The 24,495-nt window shown below is 47.4% G+C and overlaps 1 protein-coding gene across 1 annotated transcript in view; it reads left to right on the plus strand.

Moving 5' to 3' along the window:
• Window positions 1–13: 13 nt before the first annotated feature.
• Window positions 14–24,495, plus strand: part of LOC135376909 (uncharacterized) — a gene marked incomplete at its 3' end in the record, with an annotated part of 59,893 nt that continues 35,411 nt past the window's right edge. The window contains exons 1-3 of the mRNA XM_064609343.1: window positions 14–693; window positions 5,459–5,631; window positions 10,214–10,385. Coding sequence (XP_064465413.1) covers window positions 10,369–10,385 — 17 coding nt within the window. The remainder of the gene's footprint in view (window positions 694–5,458; window positions 5,632–10,213; window positions 10,386–24,495) is intronic.

Here is a 24,495-nt window from a genome sequence, read left to right on the forward strand (position 1 = left end):
AAATGCGCTACGGTGTACTTGAAAATCACGTGATGTCTTTCCGCCTATCCGAGGCAGACTCCAACTTTGTCCTTTACGAAGGTTGAGGATCCCCACCCTTCAGCTTCTAAGTGCTCAAAATTAATTAGTGCGATAAGTATGAAGAACTGACAGATGATGACTTGGGTGTATGATCACACACCCAAGTTGCACGTGATGGTACTTTGAAACCACGGTTTATTGGCTTGATTACCACGATTTTTGGCTGGGTTTATTCCACCAATGCGCCGTCGAGCGCCACCAGATGCCCATACAGAAAGCAGGCAACGCGTTATGTGCATGTGCGAATGTGGAGTTACTAATTTTGCGCACACCCTGTACATTAAGGCGGCACGTACATGTGTCATCCTTGATGCAGCTTGCATGCATTGCCCCGTGTAATTCTTTAGTGGATCTCTAGCACTCTATTCTAAATGCCCTTTTCCTTTGTGGTTTGTTACATAAACAATTTGCCGTTTGTTAGTTTGTTGTGCCCATGGCTGTCCCGTGCTTTCCCCCACTCAGTGAAATGAATCGTTGAACTATGTATGCGTTTGATGCAAACGCTGGGAGTGCATTTACCAAAGATTTCTTGCAGGGGCTCGAAGACAGCGGTGATTGCTGTCGCAGTTTGTCTCTTGTTGACAGGATGTGCGTTTGCTGTAGCGCTTACAGGTATGGCCAACTCCCCAAGGCACTGTAGCGTACTAAATTGTTACGTGTGCGAAGCGAAACTTCGTTATTTATATATTGCCTCATGTCGGGAGCAGTCATTTCGAACATAGCATGTTTTTCTGCTTGGTACTGTCCTCAGTTTTGACAGCAGCGTATATCAATGATCGGAGGAATTATAGGTTACAAAACAGTAGGGCATTTTGATTCAACACTTCCGTTGATAGCAAAATCCTATCTCATGGCATTCATTTATCAAACTGAAGTTTACAAAAGCACTTCCCAAGTAGATCCCCCCACACTCCCCTTAAACTTCTTTTCCTATGCATGCTCACCATCGCATTTTCAACCTCAACCGTGGCGGTGACACTCTTTGGCTTTTTACTTGTGAATTACTTGTTTCCTTTGTCCCTTATGCACTTGGAGGCTCTATGTGTTATGTGTCTCCCCGGATAGAGCAGCATTGGTCCGTTTAGCCATCTGTTCTCAGCAGCAGCCATGTCTCAAATGCCGCTGCAGCCACTGTATGAATGTGTCAGTGAGTGAGAATACATGTAAGAATGAGTGGAACATAGTGTATGACCTGTCCGTCCCGATTACTTGAGGCGCCGCTATTCAAGAGAAGACCATGCCCATGCAGAGGAAAGGTAGCGCCCCTGATTGGTAATCAGGGCGTGCCAAGCTCAACCGTTGCGCTCACACTCGTTGACCTTTTCTTGAATTGCTTGTTTCCTTTGTCCCTTATGCACTTAATGGCTGTGTGTTATGTGGCTCCCGGATAGAGCAGCATTGATTTGTTTAGCCATCTGTTGTCAGCAGCAGCCATGTCTCAAATGTCGCTGCAGTCACTGTATGAATGTGTCAGTTAGTGAGAATACATGTAAGAATGAGGGCGACGGAGTGTATGACCTGTCCGTCCCGATTACTTGGGCTCCGCTATTCACGAGAAGGTCATGCCCATGCAGAGGAAAAGTAGCGCCCCTGATTGGTAATCAGGGCGTGCCAAGCTCAACCGTTGCTCTGACACTCGTTGAATCTTTCGTGAATTACTTGTTTCCTTTGTCCCTTATGCACATAATGGCACTGTATGAATGTGTCAGTTAGTGAGAATACATGTAAGAATGAGTGCGACGGAGTGTATGACCTGTCCGTCCCGATTACTTGAGGCTCCGCTATTCAAGAGAAGACCATGTACCATGCAGAGGAAAGGTAGCGCCCCTGATTGGTAATCAGGACATGCCAAGCTCAACCGTGGCGCTGAAGCTCGTTGGCTTTTTCGTTAATAACTTGTTTGCTTTATCCCTTATGCACTTGGAGGCTCTATGTGTTATGTGTCTCCCAGGATGGAGCAGCATTGGTTTGTTTAGCCATCTGCTTTCAGCAGCAGCCATGCCTCAAATGCCGCTGCATCCACTGTATGAATGTGTCAGTGAGTGAGAATACATGTAAGAACGAGTGGGACGAAGTGCATGACCTGTCCGTCCCGATTACTCGAGGCTCCGCTATTCACGAGAAGGCCATGCCCTAGCAGAGGAAAAGTAGCGCCCCTGATTGGTAATTAGGGCGTGCCTAGCTCAACCGTTGCGCTGACACTCGTTGACTTTTTCGTGAATTATTGTTTCGTTTGTCCCTTGTGCGCTTAATGGCTCTATGTGTTATGCGTCTCCTTGGATGGAGGAGCATTGGTTTGTTTAGCCATCTGTTCTCAGCAGCAACCATGTCTCAAATGCCGCTGCAGCCACTGTATGAATCTGTCAGTGAGTGAAAATACATGTAAGAAGAAGTGGGACGAAGTGTATGACCTGTCCGTCCCGATTACTTGAGGCTCCGCTATTCACGAGAAGGCCATGCCCTAGCAGAGGAAAAGTAGCGCCCCCGATTGGTAATCAGGGCGTGCCATAGCTCAACCGTTGCGCTGACACTCGTTGACTTTTTCGTGAATTATTGTTTCGTTTGTCCCTTGTGCGCTTAATGGCTCTATGTGTTATGTGTCTCCTTGGATGGAGCAGCATTGGTTTGTTTAGCCATCTGTTCTCAGCAGCAACCATGTCTCAAATGCCCGTGGCGGCCACTGTATGAATGTGTCAGTGAGTGAGAATACATGTAAGAACGAGTGGGACGAAATATATAACCTGTCCGTCCCGATTACATGAGGCTCCGCTATTCACGAGAAGGTCATGCCCTAGCAGAGGAAAAGTAGCGCCCCTGATTGGTAATCAGGGCGTGCCAAGCTCAACCGTTGAGCTGACACTCGTTGACTTTTTCGTGAATTATTGTTTCGTTTGTCCCTTGTGCGCTTAATGGCTCTATGTGTTATGTGTCTCCTTGGATGGAGCAGCATTGGTTTGTTTAGCCATCTGTTCTCAGCAGCAACCATGTCTCAAATGCCGCTGCAGCCACTGTATGAATGTGTCAGTGAGTGAGAATCATGTAAGAACGAGTGGGACGAAGTATATGACCTGTCCATCCCGATTACTTGAGGCTCCGCTATTCACGAGAAGGTCATGCCCTAGCAGAGGAAAAGTAGCGCCCCTGATTGGTAATCAGGGGGTGCCTAGCTCAACCGTTGCGCTGACACTCGTTGACTTTTTCGTGAATTATTGTTTCGTTTGTCCCTTGTACGCTTAATGGCTCTATGTGTTATGTGTCTCCTTGGATGGAGCACCATTGGTTTGTTTAGCCATCTGTTCTCAGCAGCAACCATGTCTCAAATGCCGCTGCATCCACTGTATGAATGTGCGAGTGAGTGAGGACAGATGTAAGTGTGTGTGGAAGCGAGTGTATGACCTGTTCGTCTCGATTACTTTAGGCTCCCTAGTTCACTAGAAGGCCATGCCAATGCCATTGAAACCAGTGTCAATGTAAAACATCTGTTGCCTGATGCGTGCCATGCCTCTGTTTCACGAAGGATGTTACGTATATAATTTGCAGATACCAGGACGCGAATTTGCTTATTTGTTGACTTCATATCTCATGCGCGTCATTTTCGCATGCTTCGAGCACTATGGAAAAGTTACTACTAAATTGACACTAACTGCAGGATTCCTTAATAGTCCCACACATCCGTATATCTGTCGGAGACATCCTAATGACGTTGCTGCGACGTTCAATCAGTGCTCACATCCTGGTCTCTTGGATGTCCCGAGAACGGCTCCAGGATCTGAGAACAGGGGAAGCAGAATATGCAGAGTGCGATATGCTGTAGACGTACGTGGGATATCTGTTGTTTAGTGGGTAAATCACAATGCCAATAACGTTCTGGGATATCGGATACAGATCACATAAATGTCGAGATATTCAAGACATTCGGGTCCATGTACAGATGTCCCAGAGATATTAATTGTTTGCTGGGTAGTGATAGACAACTGTTGCAATTTACTTGGAAAAGCAGGTTACTCTCTAAGTAAGAGACAAAGGGGGGCCGGTTGCTACATGACAACAGCGAAAACGACAAAAATAACACGGAGACACATAGGGAACGGCGAACTTTGAACTTTGAATCATAACCGACCTTGAATCAAATGATTACAGGCATAGGTCGGCGCGATCATGATCGCGGCAGCCTTGCCAGTGCTTCGTGATCGCACTCATGATCGCGATCATCAGGCTTTGATAAGGCATTGCGATCATGATTGCGCCGACCTATGATTACAGGTTGAAAGTTCGACGTTCCACATCTGTCCCTGCGTTACTTTATTTATCTTTCCTGATCACTTTCTAAACCTGTCCCTGCGTCTGATTTTTATTTGATTTATATTGATGTATACTTCCTGCTAAAAATTTGAGTAAACGCTACATGAGGGATTCATAATATTGGTGCCTTCGGTGCCACCTCAAGTGGACCGGTTCAGTTGCAGGCATGGTAACCTCCCAAGTGAATTCGCTGTATGTGTGTGTATATGTGTCCGTATATGAGATGGTGAAGCCTGAACGAGGAAGCGGTATAAGTGGACATCTAAAGGGGATATAAGAGTGTGAATCGTCTGTATGTGTGTGTGTTGTGAAATACACCGTGAGTGATAGGTTTATTTTATTACACCTACAAACTTTTAAACTCAATGGGGTGTGTTATGGTACACCCACCTTACACTCCAAAGGGTGTAAAAAAGGTTAGTGTGTACTTCTGATAGGAGCTGTTGTTTGAGATGTTTGAGATGAACCTCAATAAGTTAAAGTTACACCCCAACGCAGTCCATAAGATTGCAATTGCGCAATTACTTTCACCCGATGTTGACGCAATAGTTAAAATAATTGGTATCATGTTTTCCCAATTGACAGAAAATGACTGACCCTGTGATTGACCAACGCCAAGTAACGCAAATATATATGATTTTGTGTTGCTTTAATTTCTATGTTGCGTCATCTACATCAAAAAGAGGCCCCGCATGCCCGTGGTATGCGGCCCCTGTAGTTTCCCCATAGCTTAATGCGGCATGCTGACGCGAATGAGTTCGGCCCCCTGCCCTAGATACAGAACCGCATTGGTTCATATGCCCGTCTGTTCTGAACAGCTGACATGCCTCGTGTATCACCTGTCCGTCACGATTACTTGAGGCTCCCCAGTTCACGAGAAGGCAATGCTAATACGGTGTAAAGATGGCTTCTCTTGGCTGCGACCAGGACAGTCCAGGCTCAAAACGTGAATTGTTCGTTGATTTTCCCAGTAGGCACGGATGCTCTATGTGTTGTGTTTGTCCCTAGATGAAGGCCGTCTCGGCTCGTTTGCCTTTGTTTTCTTATTGCGCTTTTTAATCGGATTACTTAACAGTGCTTAGGTTGGGCGGCGATAGTGGCGACGACATCATTGGAGCTGGAGATGACGGAGTTCACCAAGTGATGACCAATATCAGGCATCTAATGCACAATCCAGCTCGGCCACAACGCCTGAGACCACCTCTACCTCTACCTCTACCTCGACTACAACCACGACACATAAACCCGGTGAATCTGCCTGTCTTTCTCCTTCTGATAAGCTTGTTATGTTTCGATGTGGTGCGTTATATTCGTAGGCGGGTGATTGTCTGCGATAACTCCAATTTTCCGTGGGGAAAAACCCATGGCTGAAAGCTATCGACGTCGAACAATACTAGTGTGTTGTGCAGCAGGCATTCATACTGAGTAGTTTTGGATACAATTCAATTCAACGTTTATTTTCTCATTCCCTGATGGGTGGGGGATCAATTAAATTGAATTGAGTTCATTTTATGAAAAATACTTTCTGATGGAGAAGACTGAAAAAAGTGCTAGATGTAGCTTGACAAGTTCCCAACTGCCAAACACTTAACTTGTAAAAATAAACATACAGATTTTACTATATTACATGAATGAAGAAGGGACCAAACAAAACATGGTAAATTCCATAAATTACACGGCCATTCAATCGAGAAATGTGTAAATATTTAAAATAGATGTTAAGTGATATGACAAAGATTGTGATGTCTAAATTATTCAGAGACGTGGGACTATCCAATCTCTCTTCTGACGAACATTGTGAGACATAAGATTTCGTTCTCACCTGACCAATGGGACAACAGAAGTATACCATTGGAAATTTTGATACAAACTATACAGTCGATAATTATCAAGATCAAAAACATTTATGATATTCTAAAGTTAAAATATCATTGCGTACACTCTCGAAAACCGATACCAAAAGACGAGTTACATTATTCTTTCAAGACTTACCCCAAATTAAATTACAATAATTACGATGACGAAAAAGAAGCATGTGCCTATTCTTCCTACGTATACCCATTATCTTGCATAACTTTTAAGTTTGTTACCATGTTCATTCCACAGTGGGCTTTCGTTGAAAATAACGCCTCAACATTTAACAGAATCACTATTTAAAGTGGTTCCATCTATTTTAAAGTGGTGTGCCATCGTATATTATTTCGTTCCTTAAATTTATGGTTCTATATATTTTTTTTTATTTTGCCGAAAGGTAAGCTTTAGTCTTACTACCCCTAATACGTAAGGGATTAATTTCAAACCATATTTGTTGACAATGGAGTGCTTCATTAGCAGTGTCAGCTAACGAATCAATGTTAGGGCCACTAAAACAGATGCTTGTATCGTCAGCATACGATATAACGTCACCTTGTACGTTCAATTTAACAATGTCGTTGAGGTATACAATGAACAAAAGAGGCCCAAGCACACTTCCCTGAGGTACACCACAAACAACAGTGATTCGTGGGGATGACACGCGAAATTCTAATTGTTATGATGTTTAATTAAGGTTTCAGTAACTGTAAAGCTGTTCCGTGTATCCCATAATCCCCTAAGTGCGCATTTGTTATGGCAGTGCATCAGATGACCGAAACGCTCAGAGAACGTGCGTAAAGAATATAACCGTAAAAGGTCCCTTCTATAGCTTTTTTATCGAACATTTCTGCATTCACATATTAAAATAACGTCGGAGTGACTCGTCCTTCCGTCTCATGCGTCCATTATTTCTTTTGAAAAATGGGAGGATCATGAAATGGTGGCGGTTCCCCTGGTACGTATCGTACTATACCAGTGCACAACATGGAAGAAACATTCAGAGAAGGTGATGTAAAGAACATAACCGTAATAGGGTCCCTTCTATAGATTTTTTATCGAACATTAGTGCGTTTATATCCCGAAATAATAGTATGGTCATTCATCCTTCCGTCTCATGCGTGCACTATTTCAGTTGAAAAATGGGAGGATCATGCGATGGTGACGGTTCACCTGGTGCGTATCGTCCTGTAGCTCTGGACCACATGGACGAAATGTTCAGAGAAAGTCATGTGAAGAACATAACCGTAAACCGGTCCCTTCTATAGGAAGGGAGTTCCCTCAGGACAGAAGCCGCCGATATTTCGAACAGAGACTGTTCTTCTTCTGGGCACCGTCCTCATCATTGGCATGGTATTTAAAGGGTTAGGTGTGACGTGTTTAAAGGTTCATGCGAATTGTGGGTCAACAGCCCGGAGGGAAGAAAGGGTCCGTACGGGGTTCTATGGCAGGAGTGAATGGCTGCTTTGTTAGATTGCGGGGGGGATTATGTGAACGTAGTGATCTAGGCTATAGACCGGTTACAGAAAAATGGAAGGTTCACGAACACGTAGACGAAACGGGACAACAGGCAAGAATTGGCAAGCGTAGCAAAAGATAAGGAGGTTACGTGGGGAAAATTCCAGAACGAACACATTTTTTTTAATACAAAGTTGTGGGTGGCATGCAATAAAGAAAGCAGGAAGAAGTGGCCAAGCAGAACATAACAGATGATAATGGAGGTAGAAGAGAAAACATATTTTATTTGTGAAGTGTTTCTAGGGTGCCTTGTGATTTGTTTATACCGGACGGGTGAAGAGCGTTGAACTTGTATATGAGATAAGACTCCCTATCACGTCTGTCACGTGTGGACCTAAACCCGGTTTCTAGAATATATAGTTTAATGTTGTCAAAATTGTGACCAGGAAGTGTTCGGCGACTGCTTTGGGGAGTTTGTTGGACGTCTTGGTTCTGTGTCCGGTAAGGCGGTTGTTCATTTGTTGGCCGGTTTCACCAATGCATTGCATAGAGCAGTTGCCGCATTCAATGCAGTATATGACATTGGAGCTTGTACATGTGAATGCGTGGTTAACGAGGTGGGTGTAATTGCTCGCAGTGCTTTTGATGGAGTTAGCGTGTTGAACGTGCTTGCATGTCTTGCAGCGCGGGAGGTTGCAGGGTCGTGTTCCCGTGTACGGGGTGCTCGTTTTGCTGATTTTGGCATCGTCCAAGGAGTCTGCTGGCTGACCAAGGAGTTGATGGTTGATTGTGTCCAGGAGTTCACATCCTAAAACAATGTCGGAGTCAGTCGTTCTTCTGTCTAATGCGTCCACTATTTCAGTTGAAAGATGGGAGTGATGGAATCGTGAGTGTTCACATGGTGCGCATCGTGCTATACCGGTGCACCACATGGACGAAACGCTCGGAGAACGAGCTGTAAAGAACATAACCGTAAAACGTTCAGCTCTGTAGCTTTTTTATCGAACATTTGTGCGTTCACATCCCAAAACAATGTCGGAGTCAGTCGTCCTTCTGTGTAATGCGTCCACTATTTCAGTTGAAAGGTGGGACAATAATGGAATGGTGAGTGTTCACATGGTGCGCATCGTGCTATACCAGTGCACCACATGGACGAAACGCTCAGAGAATGTGCTGTAAAGAACATAACCATTAAACGGTTCCGCTCTATAGCTTTTTTATCCAACATTTGTGCATTCACATCCTAAAACAATGTCAGAGTCAGTCGTCCTTCCGTCTAATGCGTCCACTATTTCAGTTGAAAGGTGGGAGAATGATAGAATGGTGACGGTTCACATGATGCGCGTTGTGCTATAGCAGTGCACCATATGGACGAAGCGCTCAGAGAACTTGCTGTAAAGAACGTAACCGTAAAACGGTCCCGTCTATAGCTTTCTTATTGAACATTTGTGCGTTCACATCCTAAAGTAATACGGAGTCACTTGCCCTTCCGTCTCAAGCGTCCACTATTTCAGTTGAAAGGTGGTATAATCGTGGAATAGTGACTTTTCACATGGTGCTCATCGTGCTATAGCAGTGCACAATATGGACGAAACGCTCAGGGAACATGCTGTAAAGAACATAACCGTAAAACTGTCCCGTCTATAGCTTTTTATGTAACATTTGTGCGTTCATAATTTCGAAAGATGGCTGCCGGCTCTTGCATGTTGAAGAACCTGAGGAGTACGCGTTTCGCTCAGAGTACACGCGATGTTTCTCTACAAAGCAAATACGGACTAAGTCATGGTAGCGTACCACATTCCAAACATGATTAGGTCATTGACTTTCGAGACGATCCAACCAACCCTTGGGTGGAGCCGCCTTTTCTTTCCGCGCTTGACTGGGAAGTGAAGCGCATGCCCGTAAAGACATCACAGCCATCAAAAACGTGGCATCATTTGAGCGTACCACTAATACAAAGAAGCGACCTGTAATCTTCATGAAGGAATACGGTTTAGTGAAACAGCGTCGTTCCCCGTCCGTGTTGTTTTGGTTGCACTTTGTCTTCCAACGTCATGATTATGTCGCGGGGACATTTCTTGGGTAGAATTCTATTAGAGGCAGTTATCTGAAAATTATTGCACGAATTATTGAGTTATTAATGTACTGCGAATGGTCAAACGACCACATTTGGTCATTTGGCATGTTCCAAGTACGAAAGAACTACAAATCGACACATCACCTCGAAGCATGGCGTTCCGTACTGCAGGGGCCTATGCCTATCTAAGTTTGTGACTCTCTGAAATAACAAGTTTTCTTCCAACTACTCGACCCCTGACCTACACTGAGGCAGTGAGCTGTACATAACGTTATATAGCCCAGTCCTCGAGTAGGGTTCACGGCGTTGATTGCGACCACTCTTTATACGCTTTTGTTCCCCATTATTTATAGCTCAATCTTAATGTGAACTAGCTGGAAGGGTCATACTGGTTCTTATAAGGCCCTCTGTTCCCAACAACAGTTTCCTTTACTGTGTTTGCAGAAAAGTTGGCTTGCTCCATCTTCAATGACTCTCTGTCAAGGGACGATCTCTGCGATTACCTTTTCCTTGAAGACCCCAAGCCCCTCAATGACGCCAGCCCTGCGAGAAACGAGTTCGCCAAAAAGTGTCGCAGCTACTCCAGGACCAAATGTGGGATGCTAACTAAGGGCAGGTGTGCAAACTTGTTCCTTCCCTGTACCACTTCTGTGCGTTAGGAATGAACGTCGTTAATTGGCCATAAAGTTTGCTATTATGGATGAACGTATTGTAAGAGGACGCGAGGAAGCTGGGGTGATTACGGAAGGCTAAGCGTGGGCCACAAGGAAGAGATGAAAACAGATAACTCGATGTGAACTTGATGAACTGAACATTTGGTGTGTGTGCCATTTCCCTGAGTTGAGAGAAACGAGGAAAACAAACGAAAACGGAACACGCAGGACGTGAGAGAACTGATGTTCTGAGGCTGGAACAACATAGAAGGGACATCTTTCTTCGTTTTTTTTACGCAGGACGTGCTCACGGATTGAATTCGATTACAGTCCGTTCTGTACGTTTCGTTCTCATTTGCTTCGCCAGACCGAGGATACATTGACTAGATGTTTTTCTTTCTAGAAACTTTCTTCCCGCCGAGAAACTAATATGCCAGAATTTTTTCCGGACGAAATCGCTCCACTCTGTGAGAAGCGCTCTCTTTCTCTTCGAAATCCTTCTCTTTCACTTGCCCAAGAAGTTTCTCTTCCGCATTCCTCCTCTCGAGCGCGTTCTCCCGTGGAGAGCGCAATTATGCGGGCCGTGCTGCTGGCCCCCGTTACGTCACGGATGTTGCGCAATGCCAAGCAACGCTGTTGTGAGGCTGTGAGCGCATTGGCTCCTGCCAGTCGCGCCTACAAGGCATCAGTCGCGTCTGAGGTCTGAAGGATTACGTTTCTCTTCGTTGCAGGCGCTCGGATAACGCACTATAATGAACAGCTTTTAGTGTGTGAATCGTTTGCTACACTTGCTCTGGCAGGTGTGAGATGTGAGCTGCACTTTTCCGTCGAATGTAATCGTCTCAGGAAACGCAAGTACCAATCTGCGTGGCTATGAGGATTTTGCTGACGAAATACGCCTCAACTCGTGTTCACCATTACCATCACTATAACTATTATTATTCAAAGCAGCTTCGCGCTTTCAAGCGATTCTAATTTGCTCTGCATTTCGTAGTGTACAGACGCGACGGGTTGGTCGTATTTTCTTGAGTCAAAGGACTTATTGTTTGCCTAAGAATATGTTTCAGAATGGTGTTGTACACTCTAAGAAAAAGAGGAGTACTTTTACTCCTTTTCGGGAGTAAATGCACGGGAGTAAATGAGTGTCACAGAGTGAAGACCGCATTTCACGCGCTGTTGTAAGAGTCCCAGGTACATAATCGGTGCGCATGCATGAGAATACTTTGAAGCAAACCGTCAACGGTGATATATCGAGTGATATAAAATCTTGCGCCATACTAGGGCACAATTTGCGCTAACTGTTTCTTACTCTGTGTGGCTGGAAATTTGCTACGTTGTCTGAGTTATACAGCCTGATGTCGTTCAAATTGACGAAGGGCACATATTTACGTAGACTGTTGCATTTAGGAGACCATTCGCGAAGTTTAGTGACAATTTGCAGTCCTGGGAGTAAATGGCGGGACTAAATGTTGGGTTAGGGGACTAAAACGGGGAGTAATTGCAGACTACGGGAGTAGAAGCTGCAATTACTCCCCGTTTTACTCCTTTTTTTCTTAGAGTGTAGTTTATGAGGTATTTAGTGTTGAGCGCGTCATAAAGGTGAAGAGTTAGCATTAACAACTACAGAAACTCAAGTGCAGCGCATTCTGTAAGATTATTTTGTAAGTTGAACATGTTTATTGTTCAACCAGGCTTACAATACTATGTAATACTTTCATAATCAATCTCGAGACTGAGGGACACAAACTAACGACACCAGCTCGCCTGCTTCATTGCCGCCTTATACTAAGGTGTTACATAAGCTTTGTCACCATTAAGGTACCTGGAAAGAAGCAAAAGCCCCAGTAGTAACGTAATATGGCATATATATTTCGCGATAAAAACGAGAAGTAATTGTTGCAACTTCAAATAAACCGCTTTTTGGTCTCTCGACGGAAATCTGACAGTTCTTCGTAAAAGAACTGTCCAATATGCCACCTGGATAGAGAGTCGTCAGCTGTGGAGGCTCCGCCGAAAGTTTTGCCCCACTTGCGTACGTGTCGAGGACGAGTGCACCAGGCTCTCACAGCTGAAATGTCGGCATTGTGCTCAAATAGTACGGTAGCTAAAATGCGCAAGAGCTAATAAATGAAACACCTACACATGCACATTATATGGTACAGATGCATACTTCTTATGCATATGCAAGAACAGGGTGCATTCTATTTTACACTGCCACACAGCTCATCTAACAACTGTATCGTCACGAATGTTATTAGCAAATAAGGGCTGAAGTCGCAGCGCAGGCTTTACAGGATGCCCAGAGCAAGTTGTACTGGTTGAACACAGCAATACTCCACTGATATAGCAGTGGTTGCTAAGGTTATTTTTGGTATTGTAAAGCACAGAATTGTAGGAGGAACAAAATCTCCTGACGACATGCTGCGTCAAACGTCGTTTTTTTTTCTGATGTGAAGTACAGACAACTTGCTCGAGTTGTTCTGGCATGTTACCCCGGTGAAAGACTTTAGCTGCTATACACTTGGGTCGCCCTGCTTTGAGAGGAGAAAAGAAAACACAGTATGCAACTCCAGTTCCGTTGAATGCAAATGGATGTAATCCACCTGAGTAATCATTATACATAAACAAAAGTCTGCACATCTTAAAAGCAACCTAGCTTATGTAGGTGTCAACAAGAAAACGTCCTCCCCAATACCGTATTTGTTCACATGATACAGTAAACGGAAATTAAATTAAAGAAAAGAAACTTCGGAACAGTATACAGAGCCCAAACGGCAGGCAAGACAATGCTGCAAAGAGGAATCTGGAGGGAGGCTGCACAGCATTTGTCTGCTCTGAATAGTGGATTGCAGTGATCATGCTGCCTCACATCAGGGGTTTCGGGCTCAGCTGAGGAAGTTACCTGTAAACATGAAGCAGATGAGTGAAGAGAAAAGAACGGATACATATGTTCAAGTTGTTACATAAATTTCTGTTGAAGTATGGTTTTATATCTATCACGTGTGATTTAATACCAGTGCCCCACCTCAGTTTAGGGACTAGATTCAGTGACTTCTATTTTTGTGTTTTTTACTCTCTCGTGTGCCGTAAGCTGCCGCAAGCCTTCCGAGTTACGCAGATGAGAATTAACCCATTTACGCAATCCAAAAACCGGTGAGCTCGATTTCGACCATACGGACTCAGCTGAGCACCTTATCCAGTACGTTGAAGATATTCAGCGTCACCTCCGAAAATCCAGTCGTGCAAATGTCCGCTACAAACACGAGCAGTCGACGGCACCGCATTGTCTTTCCACTCCTCCGGTCCGATTGCTTCGAGGCATCAAAAGCTGTCCGTCTTGTCACTGTCAAGCGTTTGACATTGGATGCCCGGCGAATATTGACGTGAATTAGGGCAACCAACCATCCAACATCATTTCCGCATGTCGGAGAAAACCACAACTGCGATCATGCGACTATGCAACTCCAATAGCCTGCGACCATCGCACGGAAGCGCGCGTCAGGGAAAATCCACTCCCGCTGAACGCATACGCGCGATCCTACGGCTCATGCTCCTGGCGGGACCACGACACGTCACCATGACGTGACGCGGACCCGGCTGTGGTTGCTCGCTCAAGTCAAGTTGCTCGCTGTGCCTCCGCGCGGCAGCTCGCCACGGTGCGGCGCCAGGTGTACTCCCTTCGCCGCTCCGTTTAAATTCGCTCCGAGAATGCTCCTACCACGACGAAGGTAAAATTTTCGCCTGATTTTTACCTGAAATTTTTACCTGAGGAAGCGTGGACCTCCACGCGAAAGCTTGTACAAATTAAACTTAAACTAAAATCTTCAGTGTCGGTTTCTGTATTTTGTTTATGTGATCTACAGGACTTGACTCCCCTCTTCGTATACGCTTCTGATGAAAACGAAAAAAAAAAAGATTTCATAGTCCCTTTAAATACTTTGCCGTGCAATCTTCTGTATAGCGAAGCGCTCCAGCTTCATGTATAATATTCCCCTCACCACGAAGGGAAAATCGGGTAAATTCACCTGTGGGATCTCCATGAGGTACTGTTGTATTGCGTTGAATAATGTTTTTTTTTTTTTTTTGCAAAATGCAGAGCAGAATACACTAGGTGCACTGCGTAGAAATCTTACGGAGAGAGGCTAGAAGGAAAGGTTGGGAGGAGGAGCGGAGGAGAGCAAAGAACTGGGCTCTTCCCTCTCTCAATGTATGCGCTCGGAGGCAGCCATATTGAATCAGACGAGGAAACGTCGCTTATTTTTAGGCTCTGAAAGGAGGCGCAATTCCGAAAACGGTTGGCAAAGCTTGCTCCGCTGCGTCCGTTGGCTACGGATTTTGTCACTGGCCGCCCCTATCCAGGCTTGTAGCCAAGCTTGGTCGAGGCAGCGGGGCGGCGGCGGTGACCGCGTCCCCATGTGGTGTCCGTGTCGTGTCTGTTTAGTCGTGTCTGTTTTTTCTTCTTCTTTCTTTCAAATTGTAGGGTTTCATGATTAGGTTTGTGCGTTACTGCTCCAAAAATCTTTTTTTAATTATGTTTTGTATATGCTTCACTGATTGTTTTTTTTTTCTCTTTTTTTGCATGCGCGCGGTAACGGTAGCTGATTCATTATGGCGCTGTGCTCCCCAGTACGTCCTAGTTTCCGAGGTCTCCTACTCCTACTCCTACTCCTTAGAAAGTAGCCTACTCCTTAAGAATACTATGCTGCACTGACTCCGTGCTGCTTCAAGGCAGCCTCAGCTTGCGCTTTCCATGCCGAAACTGGGAGGTGGCACGGGTTCGAATCATCGCACCGGCTGCGCTGTCTGGTGTTTCCCTTGGATTTTCCGGCTGACTTTCCAGACGAATGTCGGCACAGATCCCCCTGAAGTAGTCCCAGGACACGTACTAACCCCCTGTCCGTCACTGCTTCCTGCTGTCCTCTCGCATTACTCTCCATTACTTCCCTCTACATTACTTCGTGTGGTACGGGGGTGGGCACCTTTCTTCTGTCCTTCTTGCGCACTGGTGATGTCCTCTTCCATCTGTACACATCTGTACGCCGTTCATAGCCACAGTTGCTTCGCGGCGCTAACACGGTATAAAAGAATCGGCATGCATAACAAAAGGAGCATGAGCAGAATTGCCGGACACCCCGAATTAGTTCACGAAAGTGGCTCCACATGGCTTCAACTCTCCATCATATACTTTCCCCTTTCCTAGTATCCTTTCCCTCGTGCTCTTCAATACCCCGTCGGTAATCCCGTTGCCATACACACAACGGGGTACAATGTGTTCTTCTGGCCTATATCATGAAGTACACAAACAAAGCTAGGAAAGCCACTGGAGCTTGGCCCTGTCGAGTGTGTTGAGATTTCGCCAGTCGTTTTCCCACTGAAATGAAGTCTCGTTTGGCTAAATCGTCTGCCAGGTCTCTCTCCGACTGCCAAACTGAAATTTCAGGAACTTTGAGTGATTGATAGCGCATGATGTGTAAAGAAGAAAGTCCGAGCTGCAGTGGCAGAAAAAAGAAAGGTCCCGTGCTCCCCTATGCCGTATATCGATGTCCGTGAAGTAAAAACAAACAAACAAATGCATTACCTTTATTGCCCCCTATGGTTTAGTTGCATCGCCGTGAGAAAATGAGAATATGTTACAGCCTGGCGAGTTCTGTTTTAGCAAAAAAATAAAAAAATACAGCTCGTTTCAGAGTAAAGTTCGGGTTTGGGTACCAGGTTTCCTGTCTTGACCGCCCTACAGTATGCTGGGAAATTCCGATATCTGCGTGTATTCCGTATTGTCAGCTATGCTCCTAACAAATATAGCCATTGCATTGAGGGCTGGGAGGCGAATAAGGGGGACAATACTTTGTGGAAGCCTATTCCCACTCTCAAGGGCAAAGCCCGTCCATTCGACTCCCATGGAAAGCGAGGCACAGAGAGTAAAAATACGGAAAGAAACGTGATATTTAATAACTCACATAATGGAATCTTTACACAGAGAATGTTCTCCAAGCCAGTCGTTCCGCGCACCGTCTCCGAGGCCAGCCGCTGCAGGCTCTGATCTCGCTCACACGCGCTCACGGTTTTTGATCTATCCAAGTCAAGGCCCCTCCCACAGCGCGTGAGGCTAACATCTGACCTAGACACAGGTTTTGCCTGGTGCCATCTCTGTGTGGTGGCCGGATTCACCACAACTACCCCCCTCTAATAGAAGTCACAATATGTTAAAAAATACATGAAGAAAATACAAAGTCAATACCTTAACAAGTAATTGCATACAAATGCAACTCTGATAGTTCAAAACGTGAAACAAAATGTCACACATCCACAGCAGCTCACACCGTTACAGTTTCATCAGGCATGTCGAGAACCGTATCGTCCATGTGATCGTCAGCCGGGCATCGAGGTACGGAGGAGCCGGGTGTTGGGAAGGTGGTAGGCACCTGCGGGCGCATGAGGGGAGAGGTTCCCGTTTCCCTCAGAAGGTCAGGACTGTGACGTCGAGTGGCGAGGGCAGCTGAGACGTCAGTGGTTGCACGGGCGGTTGATCGGGAGGCTTCAAGTTTGGACTGGTGGAGCTGGCCTTGGCGGTGTGCACGCCGATGTAGCTCTGGCACACCGCGCAGGGGACAGATTTGTCGAGCTTCATCTTCGGACAGCAGAATTGGGGGATCGCAGGGGTGTCTCTCCACCAAGGTCAGTCCAGGCTGTACCCTTGACGGGCTTTCTCCGCAGACAGGGCGGGGCTGGGAGCTCCATTTCGAACGTGACACCCAGCCAACGAAGCCAACCGGTCTTCCTTGCGAGACCACAGTCCAACTGGCTACAGACCGCCTCGTGGACGTCCCCGAAGTGGCTCCGAGGGGGGACGGGACCGGCGTGAGGGCCCACCTGCTTCGGGCAAGGACCGTGTCGGAGGGGGGACCCTCCTGCTGTAGTACTTCGCACGGGGAGGCATGGCAGCTGCTTGAAAAAATAGAGGATCACGGTGAGAAAGCAATTTCCGACCGCGAGAACCTGAAAAGGCTCTCCCCCAGAAGGTTATAGCTGAAGATTGCGAAGCAGAAATCACATTAAGAAAGATAAACTACGCAAGAACACTAGGATTTAGTGATTGGGATAGTGACGGCTACGTGGGTCGCCTGCGGCGACGCAAACTGCAGCGACTGGAGGGTCCGGGAGCGGGATCTTGGTCCAGGTCTTCAGGAGGAGGCTGAGGAGTTGCTTCTTCGCCCTTTCGCGGGGTCGCGGAGGTGGTAAGTCTTCTGATCCGCGATGTGTACTGGCCCCGTTTCTTCGCCCGTGTCGCACCGACGAAGCCTGTAAGCGTGGTCGGAGGAGCACGCACTTACCTCGAAGGGGCCATCCCACCTATCTGCGAGCGAAGCTGCTAAGCCACGTGACGCATCGCTAAACGGGTGAGTCCGTCGAAGGACAAGGTCACCGACGCTGTAGGCGAGATTCCGTCGTCCACGGTTCTACCGGCGAGCCTGGTCCAACCTTGCGACGTCCAAGTTCTCCCGAGCCGTCCGAGTTGCGACGTCCAGTCGGCTCTGGAGATCCTCAGCGTACCTTGAATAAGAAGGCTGATTACTGCCATCCCGGAGGCCCAGGGCATTCTCTACTGGAAAAGGAGCCTCTTGTCCCAAGTTCAGGAACGCCGGGGTGAAGCCTGTAGATCTGTTGACCGTCGTCCGTGTAGCGAACACCAGCTCAGTCAGGCGAAGATCCCAATCACGGTGGTGCTGACTAGTAAAAGCAACCAACATCTTCGGGTTCCCATTAACACGTTCGGTAATATTAGCCTGAGGGTGATACGGGGAAGCCTTCTTGTGCTGAATGCCTAAGACAGCGCAAGAATCTGAGCACACCTTACTTGTAAAGTAGGTTGCGTTGTCAGTGATCAGCTGAGCGGGAAACCCGAACCGGTAAAAGGTGTCGAGTAGTCGTTCCCATACTCTTTGGGAAGTCAGCGTCCTGAGAGGAAACAGCTCAACCCACTTTGTGAAATGATCAGTAACCACAAACAGGTATTGGTTACCTCTAGGACTACGAGGAAAAGGTCCCATCCCATCACAAGCAACTCTCTGCCAGGGCGTATTGCTCTGAACCGGCTGTAAGCGCCCAGGGGGTAAACCACCACGAGATTTTGCTCTGTGGCATATCGGACAAGTACGAACATACTTAGTTACGTCCTGCCTCATTCCCGGCCATGTCGCAACGCTACATAACTTTTCATAAGTTTTCCTGCCACTGCTGTGACCTTCCAATGCCGAGTCATGAAAGTAACGTATGAAAGACTTACGCAGCTTACCTGGCACCGCGACTCTGAATGGGGATGTACCGTCGTCGTCATCCGCCTGGGGTATGTACCTGAACCTGGGGTATGCCCAGCAGATAGGAGTCGTTCCATCCGTCAGTCGTTCCGGTGTCCGCCGAGACCTGCTCAGCTAACCATTGAGACACCCGCTGACAAAGGCCGTCCGCTCTCTGAGCATCTAGGAGCTGCTCTCTGCTCACGACCGTGCCCCAGGACGAGGATCCGTCCCGTGCCACTTGTGCTGCTGCCACTCTGCTGCCCCACTCCGGTAAAGGCGCACGGGATAGTGCGTCCGCTACCACGTTCGTGGGGCCCCGCCTGTACTCCACGTTGAAGGAGTAGCCTTGTAGCTTCAGGGCCCACCTGGTGAGACGTCCAGCTGGGTTATGGAGCCGCCGCAGCCATGAGAGTGCCTGGTGGTCAGTCTGGACGGTGAAAGTGCTGCCATCCAGGTAGAGATCAAACTTCCTGAGAGCGAAGATGATCGCCAGGCACTCCTTTTCCGTGACGGAATAATTCCGTTCTGCCGGATTCAGCGTGCGACTTGCAAAAGCCACTGGACAGAGAATAGCGTCATGCTCCTGCAAGAGAACTGCGCCAACACCATAATCGCTAGCATCTGTTTGCACAACAAACGGTTTATTTAGGTTGGGCAAATACAGCCTGGCCGTATTAGCGATTGCATGAGATAGAGCTCGGAACGATTGTTCCTGCTGTTCTCCCCAATGCCAGCGTGTGTCTTTGCGCAACAACTGGTTAAGCGGCTGCGCTAACTGAGCACAGTTAGGAATGAATTGCCGGTAAAAACCAACCCTACCTAGAAAACGCTGCAAGGCTCTTACGTTACCGAGAACCGGAAACTCCGTGATTGCCTTTAGCTTGTCATGGCTAGGACTGATGGTGCCTCCGTCCACCACAAAGCCGAGAAGGCTGATCCTAGGCGATGCCAGATGTATCTTGCGGGGGTTAATGGTTAGCCCCGCCTGCTTCATCCTTGCAAGGACGATTGACAGGTGTTCCAAGTGTTTCTGAAAATTTCCGGAAAATACTACGACATCATCCATGTACGCCATCGCGAAATTGTACTTCGCATCTCCTAGTACGGTGTCCATCAACCGCTAGAAACTGGCTGGTGAGTTAGACAGACCGAAAGGCATCCGTACGAACTCGAACAGACCCCTATGACAGGTAAAGGCTGTCCTCGGGACATCCTCCGGGGCAACTTGCATCCGCACGAACCCTCTGCTACAATCAAGCGTTGAAAACACCGCAGTGTTGCCCAGGGAATACATGATTGATTCGATGGACGGGAAGGGATAAGAGTCCCTTACAGTTACTGCGTTAAGTCGACGATAGTCGACGCATAACCTTGCCGTACCATCACGTTCCGGAGCCAAGACGACAGGAAACGCCCAAGGGCTCTGGGATCTCTGAAATGCACCGGTTTGGAGCATTTCTTCTAGAGCAGCGTCTAACAAAGCACGCTTATGTACGCTCAAATGTCTTGGATTACAACGCCAGGGACTAGCGTTACCCGTGTCTATGCTATGCTGTAACAGACGTCTTATCGTTTTTTTTCGTAAAGATACCGTCGTACTGCCGTAATACTTGTTGAAGCTGACGGCGCTCCTTCTCAGGACCATGGATTACCCCACGACAGTCGGGAGTGCAGACGTTTCGGTGGAGACTGCTGCAGCTTGCTGTGCCGTTGCAATCGTCCGCTGCCGTGGCGAAGGGGAAGAACCCCTGTCGAGCCGTGGTATACGCATCCTCCATCGGGCAGGTCCAGCGCCACCTTGTGCCGGATGAGATCCCTGCCCAGGATAACGGGCACTGCCAGGCCAGGAAGGTGAACCAAGCGCTGCTTTCGCCGTCTCCCATCGAAACAGAGCCAGAGCACAACTGCAGATTGTGCTGGAATGACGTCATTGGAAGCAAGACGAAGGGTGACCTCAGTAGTCTGCAGAACTACTTGACTTTGCAGCAGTGCTCGTAAACACAGTCGCCGATGAGAGATAGTGTAGCTCCCATCTGTATAAGTGCGATGTAGTTTCTGTCCAAAATGCGAACTGGCGATATTTGGTTCTCTGTCCTGAATGTCATGTGTGTCTGTCCAATGACTTGAACAGAGGGAGCAAAAGGAGCTAATTGCGTCTCCTTTGGTTGTCTGCTTGCAGAGCCAGCTTTTGCATTATCAAGGCCGCTGCTAGCGACCGTTCGTTCGCTCTTTCGGCAGATAGCCGACGGTCGCGAGCGTTCATGGACGTCGGCTGCGGCCGTTTCCCCCGTTGGCACATTACGGGTATTCGGCCCTCGGTGCGGACATTCCCGACGGAAATGTTCGGGGCTGCCGCAATTCCAACAGCTGGCGGAACTTTGCGGCTACAGGCAGCGGCAGACGCTGCCGTTCCCGCTTCCTGTCCGTAGTTTCGCCAGCTGTGTTGCCGGTTTGACCACTATGATTAGGCAGGACGGGTCTGTCATGGCTCGTTCCTGCGGGGATCCGCCCTCTGTCCATGACGGAAGTGATCAATTGCTCGCGGGATGGCTCCGCATAAGGATTGCGGTGGTGCTCATCCTGTCCCACTGCAGGTAGGCGTTCGAACCGAGGCTGCTCCCTCTGACCACGCACACCATGGTTCTAACGCCCATACAGGCGGCGGGCGGGGGCCGATATTCGAGTTCGGCTAGGAGGTCGCCCTGTATGGTACGAGCCTCCTGCGCCAACGCTTCAAGACTATCAAAGCGATGGGCTCGAAGGTAGGGCCAGAAGCGTGGGTGGCACTGACGGATAGCCCGTGCTACGCGCTGCTGCTCTGTTGCAGTTAGTTCTGCTCTGCTGTACATGCTCTTGCAGGGCCCGTACGAATTCTGACAACGTATCATCTGGATGCTGAGTACGTTTGTGCAGCTCCTCCAGGATACGATATTCGTAATCCGGGGGAAGGAATTCGTTTTTAAGCCCCTGCTTGAAGTCCTGCAAGGACGTGAACCTCGACTGCAGTCGAAGCGAGCGGGCGGCGTCTCCTACCAAAGCAACCTGCAGGATACGTAGGATCAAGACCTCGTTTGAGATTCCCATACCAGCCTCACAGGTGATAAGGTCATCCAAGAAATCTGCGACTGACTTTCTATCGGTGTACCCTGAGAATGTAGGAACAGGGAGTGCCAGTCGGACGGGCGCTTGTGCCTGCGGCGGCGTACCAACCCGGCATCAAGCCGTCGCGTCATCAACGAGCACAGCTCCGCCATACGTGACAGAAGCTCTGCCGTTGCTGTGGTGTCTGACTGCGGCACTGCATATACCGCAGTCGACGTACCTTGGGATGGAGGCACGGCAGGTGCTTTCTCATCGTCGGCCGGTCCTCTCGGCTCCGTAGGCGCCGGGCAGCGTGTACCGGCCGCTCCTCCGAGTGGGACCGTTGGGTACCGGGGCCTTCGCTACGCTCCGGAGGTTGTACCCGCGTGGAGGCGAACGGTCCATCAGCTGTAAGGGCTCGGACACCGAACACAACTACAATACTCCAACAAAAGATGAACAGCAAAAGTGCTGCCCTGACAAAACCAGATACACCGGAGAAATGAAAACACAAAATGATCAAAGCAGCACAATCCAGCGGTATCACAACGAACAAAGAGTTTCAAACGTCAAAATAGAACAACTGTAAATGAAACGTGCTGCGTCTTCCACGTCATCGAACGAACGAGCTCGTGCCCCACGTCTGGGCGCCATTTGTGGGACCTATTCCCACTCTCAGGGGCAAAGCCCGTCTATTCGACTCCCGTGGAAAGCGAGGCACATAGACAAAGTCAAAATATGGAAAGAAACGTGATATTTAATAACTCACATAATGGTATTCTTTACACCGAGAATGTTCTCCAAGCCGGTCGTTCCACGCACCGTCTCCGAGGCCAGCCGCTCCAGGCTCTGAACACGCTCACAACTGCTCGCGGTTTTTGATCTGTCCAAGCCAAGGCCCCTCCCACAGCGCGTGAGGCTAACATCTGACCCGGACACAGGTTTTGCCTTGTGCCATCTATGTGTGGTGGCCGGATTCACCACAACTTTCAAATCCAAACTTCGAGTAGACAGTTCCATTTAGAAAGTATAGGCATCTAAGCTGAACATTTAATCTTGAGCTACATTGGGATTCCTATACTAACGACGCAGTACGTTTTACTGCTTTACCGCTCAACAACAAAATCATTTCATTACTAGTTCATTTTTCCTGAACCTGACATGATGAGCAAAAAAATAAAAAAATAAAATAAACAAAAATAAAAAGTGGCAAAGATCACAGCATTCAGTTTTTTCGATAACGAGAGGATAGAGAGGAGCAAGCGACCCTGTCTGTGTTGTCGGTTTTTTGTCCCATAGTCTCGCGTTCTTAAGTTATGGAAGTATTTTCGTTCTGGTTCTTCGTCTCCGGTGTTACAATTAGAAGAAACTGTGGCATTACAAGACGAATATAACCATCTGTTTCTTTTTTTTTAGATCTCTAATTATAAAGTGGAGTATTAGTTACTGCGCAATAGGTGTTCGCACGAAGTCAATCTATGCAAAAGATGAAAACAGCCCGCTTTTGATTGAAGTCATCAATAATACATGGGCAAAATGAAGTGTCAGCGTAGCATCTCGTCTTCTTTAGTGTCACCGAGGACAGAAAGCAAGCCGAAACAGAGGCCGTCGTGAATCCACAGACATGTACTCAAAACCTTTATTCTCTGAAATGTAGCACGCCATTGTTTTTCCTGCAGAGGTACATTTATCATACGAAGCTCACTTCTTCGGTACCAATGAACGAGCTTCGCCCCCTCCTTTGCTTCTTGCAATCGTCCACGGGGCCGTCTGGGACTGCCAGATTGACAATTTCACCAACTTTGTCCATGATTGTGATTGACATTACGGTGTAGGACAAAATGTAGTTATGTATGCGAAAAAAAAGAAAATCACGCAGGCTCCTGCATGCCCAAAATACAAGCACGTGGTTTCGCACGGCTGATGAAACACATCACAACTGACCAGGTGGTGTTATCGTTCGCTCTCCCGGTTTATTGAAGTCGGGGATAGATTTCATTTAATGAGTTAATGTGGAAAAGTCGAAGCGCGAATTATAAAAAGACCGCTAAATAAAGAGTTCCAACAGGATGTGGCAGCTATGAATTATATTTTAGAGTAAGTGAACGGTCAATAAATACAGTAGATTATTACACTCATGCTTCGCCTCTGGCGACATAACCCTCTAGTACGGTCCCATCGACCTCTTGGATTTTCATAAGTTTCAAAATGAATAATTTCTACGGAATAGCTTTCGCGCAAAAAAAAAAAAAATCAGAAAATCCGACCCTGAATTCGAGCGTTTCAGTTTTGGCGTGTTTGCACGCCTATATCTCCCGAGTCTTAAAATATACTGCAGCGAAATTTCCTCATGCTTTGGTGTGCCTGCAGGCCAGCAGTCCGAGTGCAAATTTTGGCGCGCAGGAGGAACGCTCTGTGCTATAAAAAATGGCGAACATGCTCTCTCGTGCGGTTTTGTTCCAAATTCGACACGTCATTTCTCTTCTGTACGTATTCCTCACTACCCTGCCTGGTATCACTTCACTCAGCTTGTAATGATCTTTCACCTGGTATATATATCGAGCGTATATCCCCTACAGTACAGGTATCTGCTGAAACAGGCAAATTTTAAGGTATATTTCGAAAGAAAAAAAAAGGATTTTGAGCGTCCGTTTCTCGAAAAAGCCCTTTTTTATTTCTTTTATATTTCGCCAGG

Source organism: Ornithodoros turicata, unplaced genomic scaffold (assembly GCF_037126465.1).
Source record: "Ornithodoros turicata isolate Travis unplaced genomic scaffold, ASM3712646v1 ctg00001366.1, whole genome shotgun sequence".
In the NCBI taxonomy this organism is placed as follows: domain Eukaryota; kingdom Metazoa; phylum Arthropoda; class Arachnida; order Ixodida; family Argasidae; genus Ornithodoros; species Ornithodoros turicata.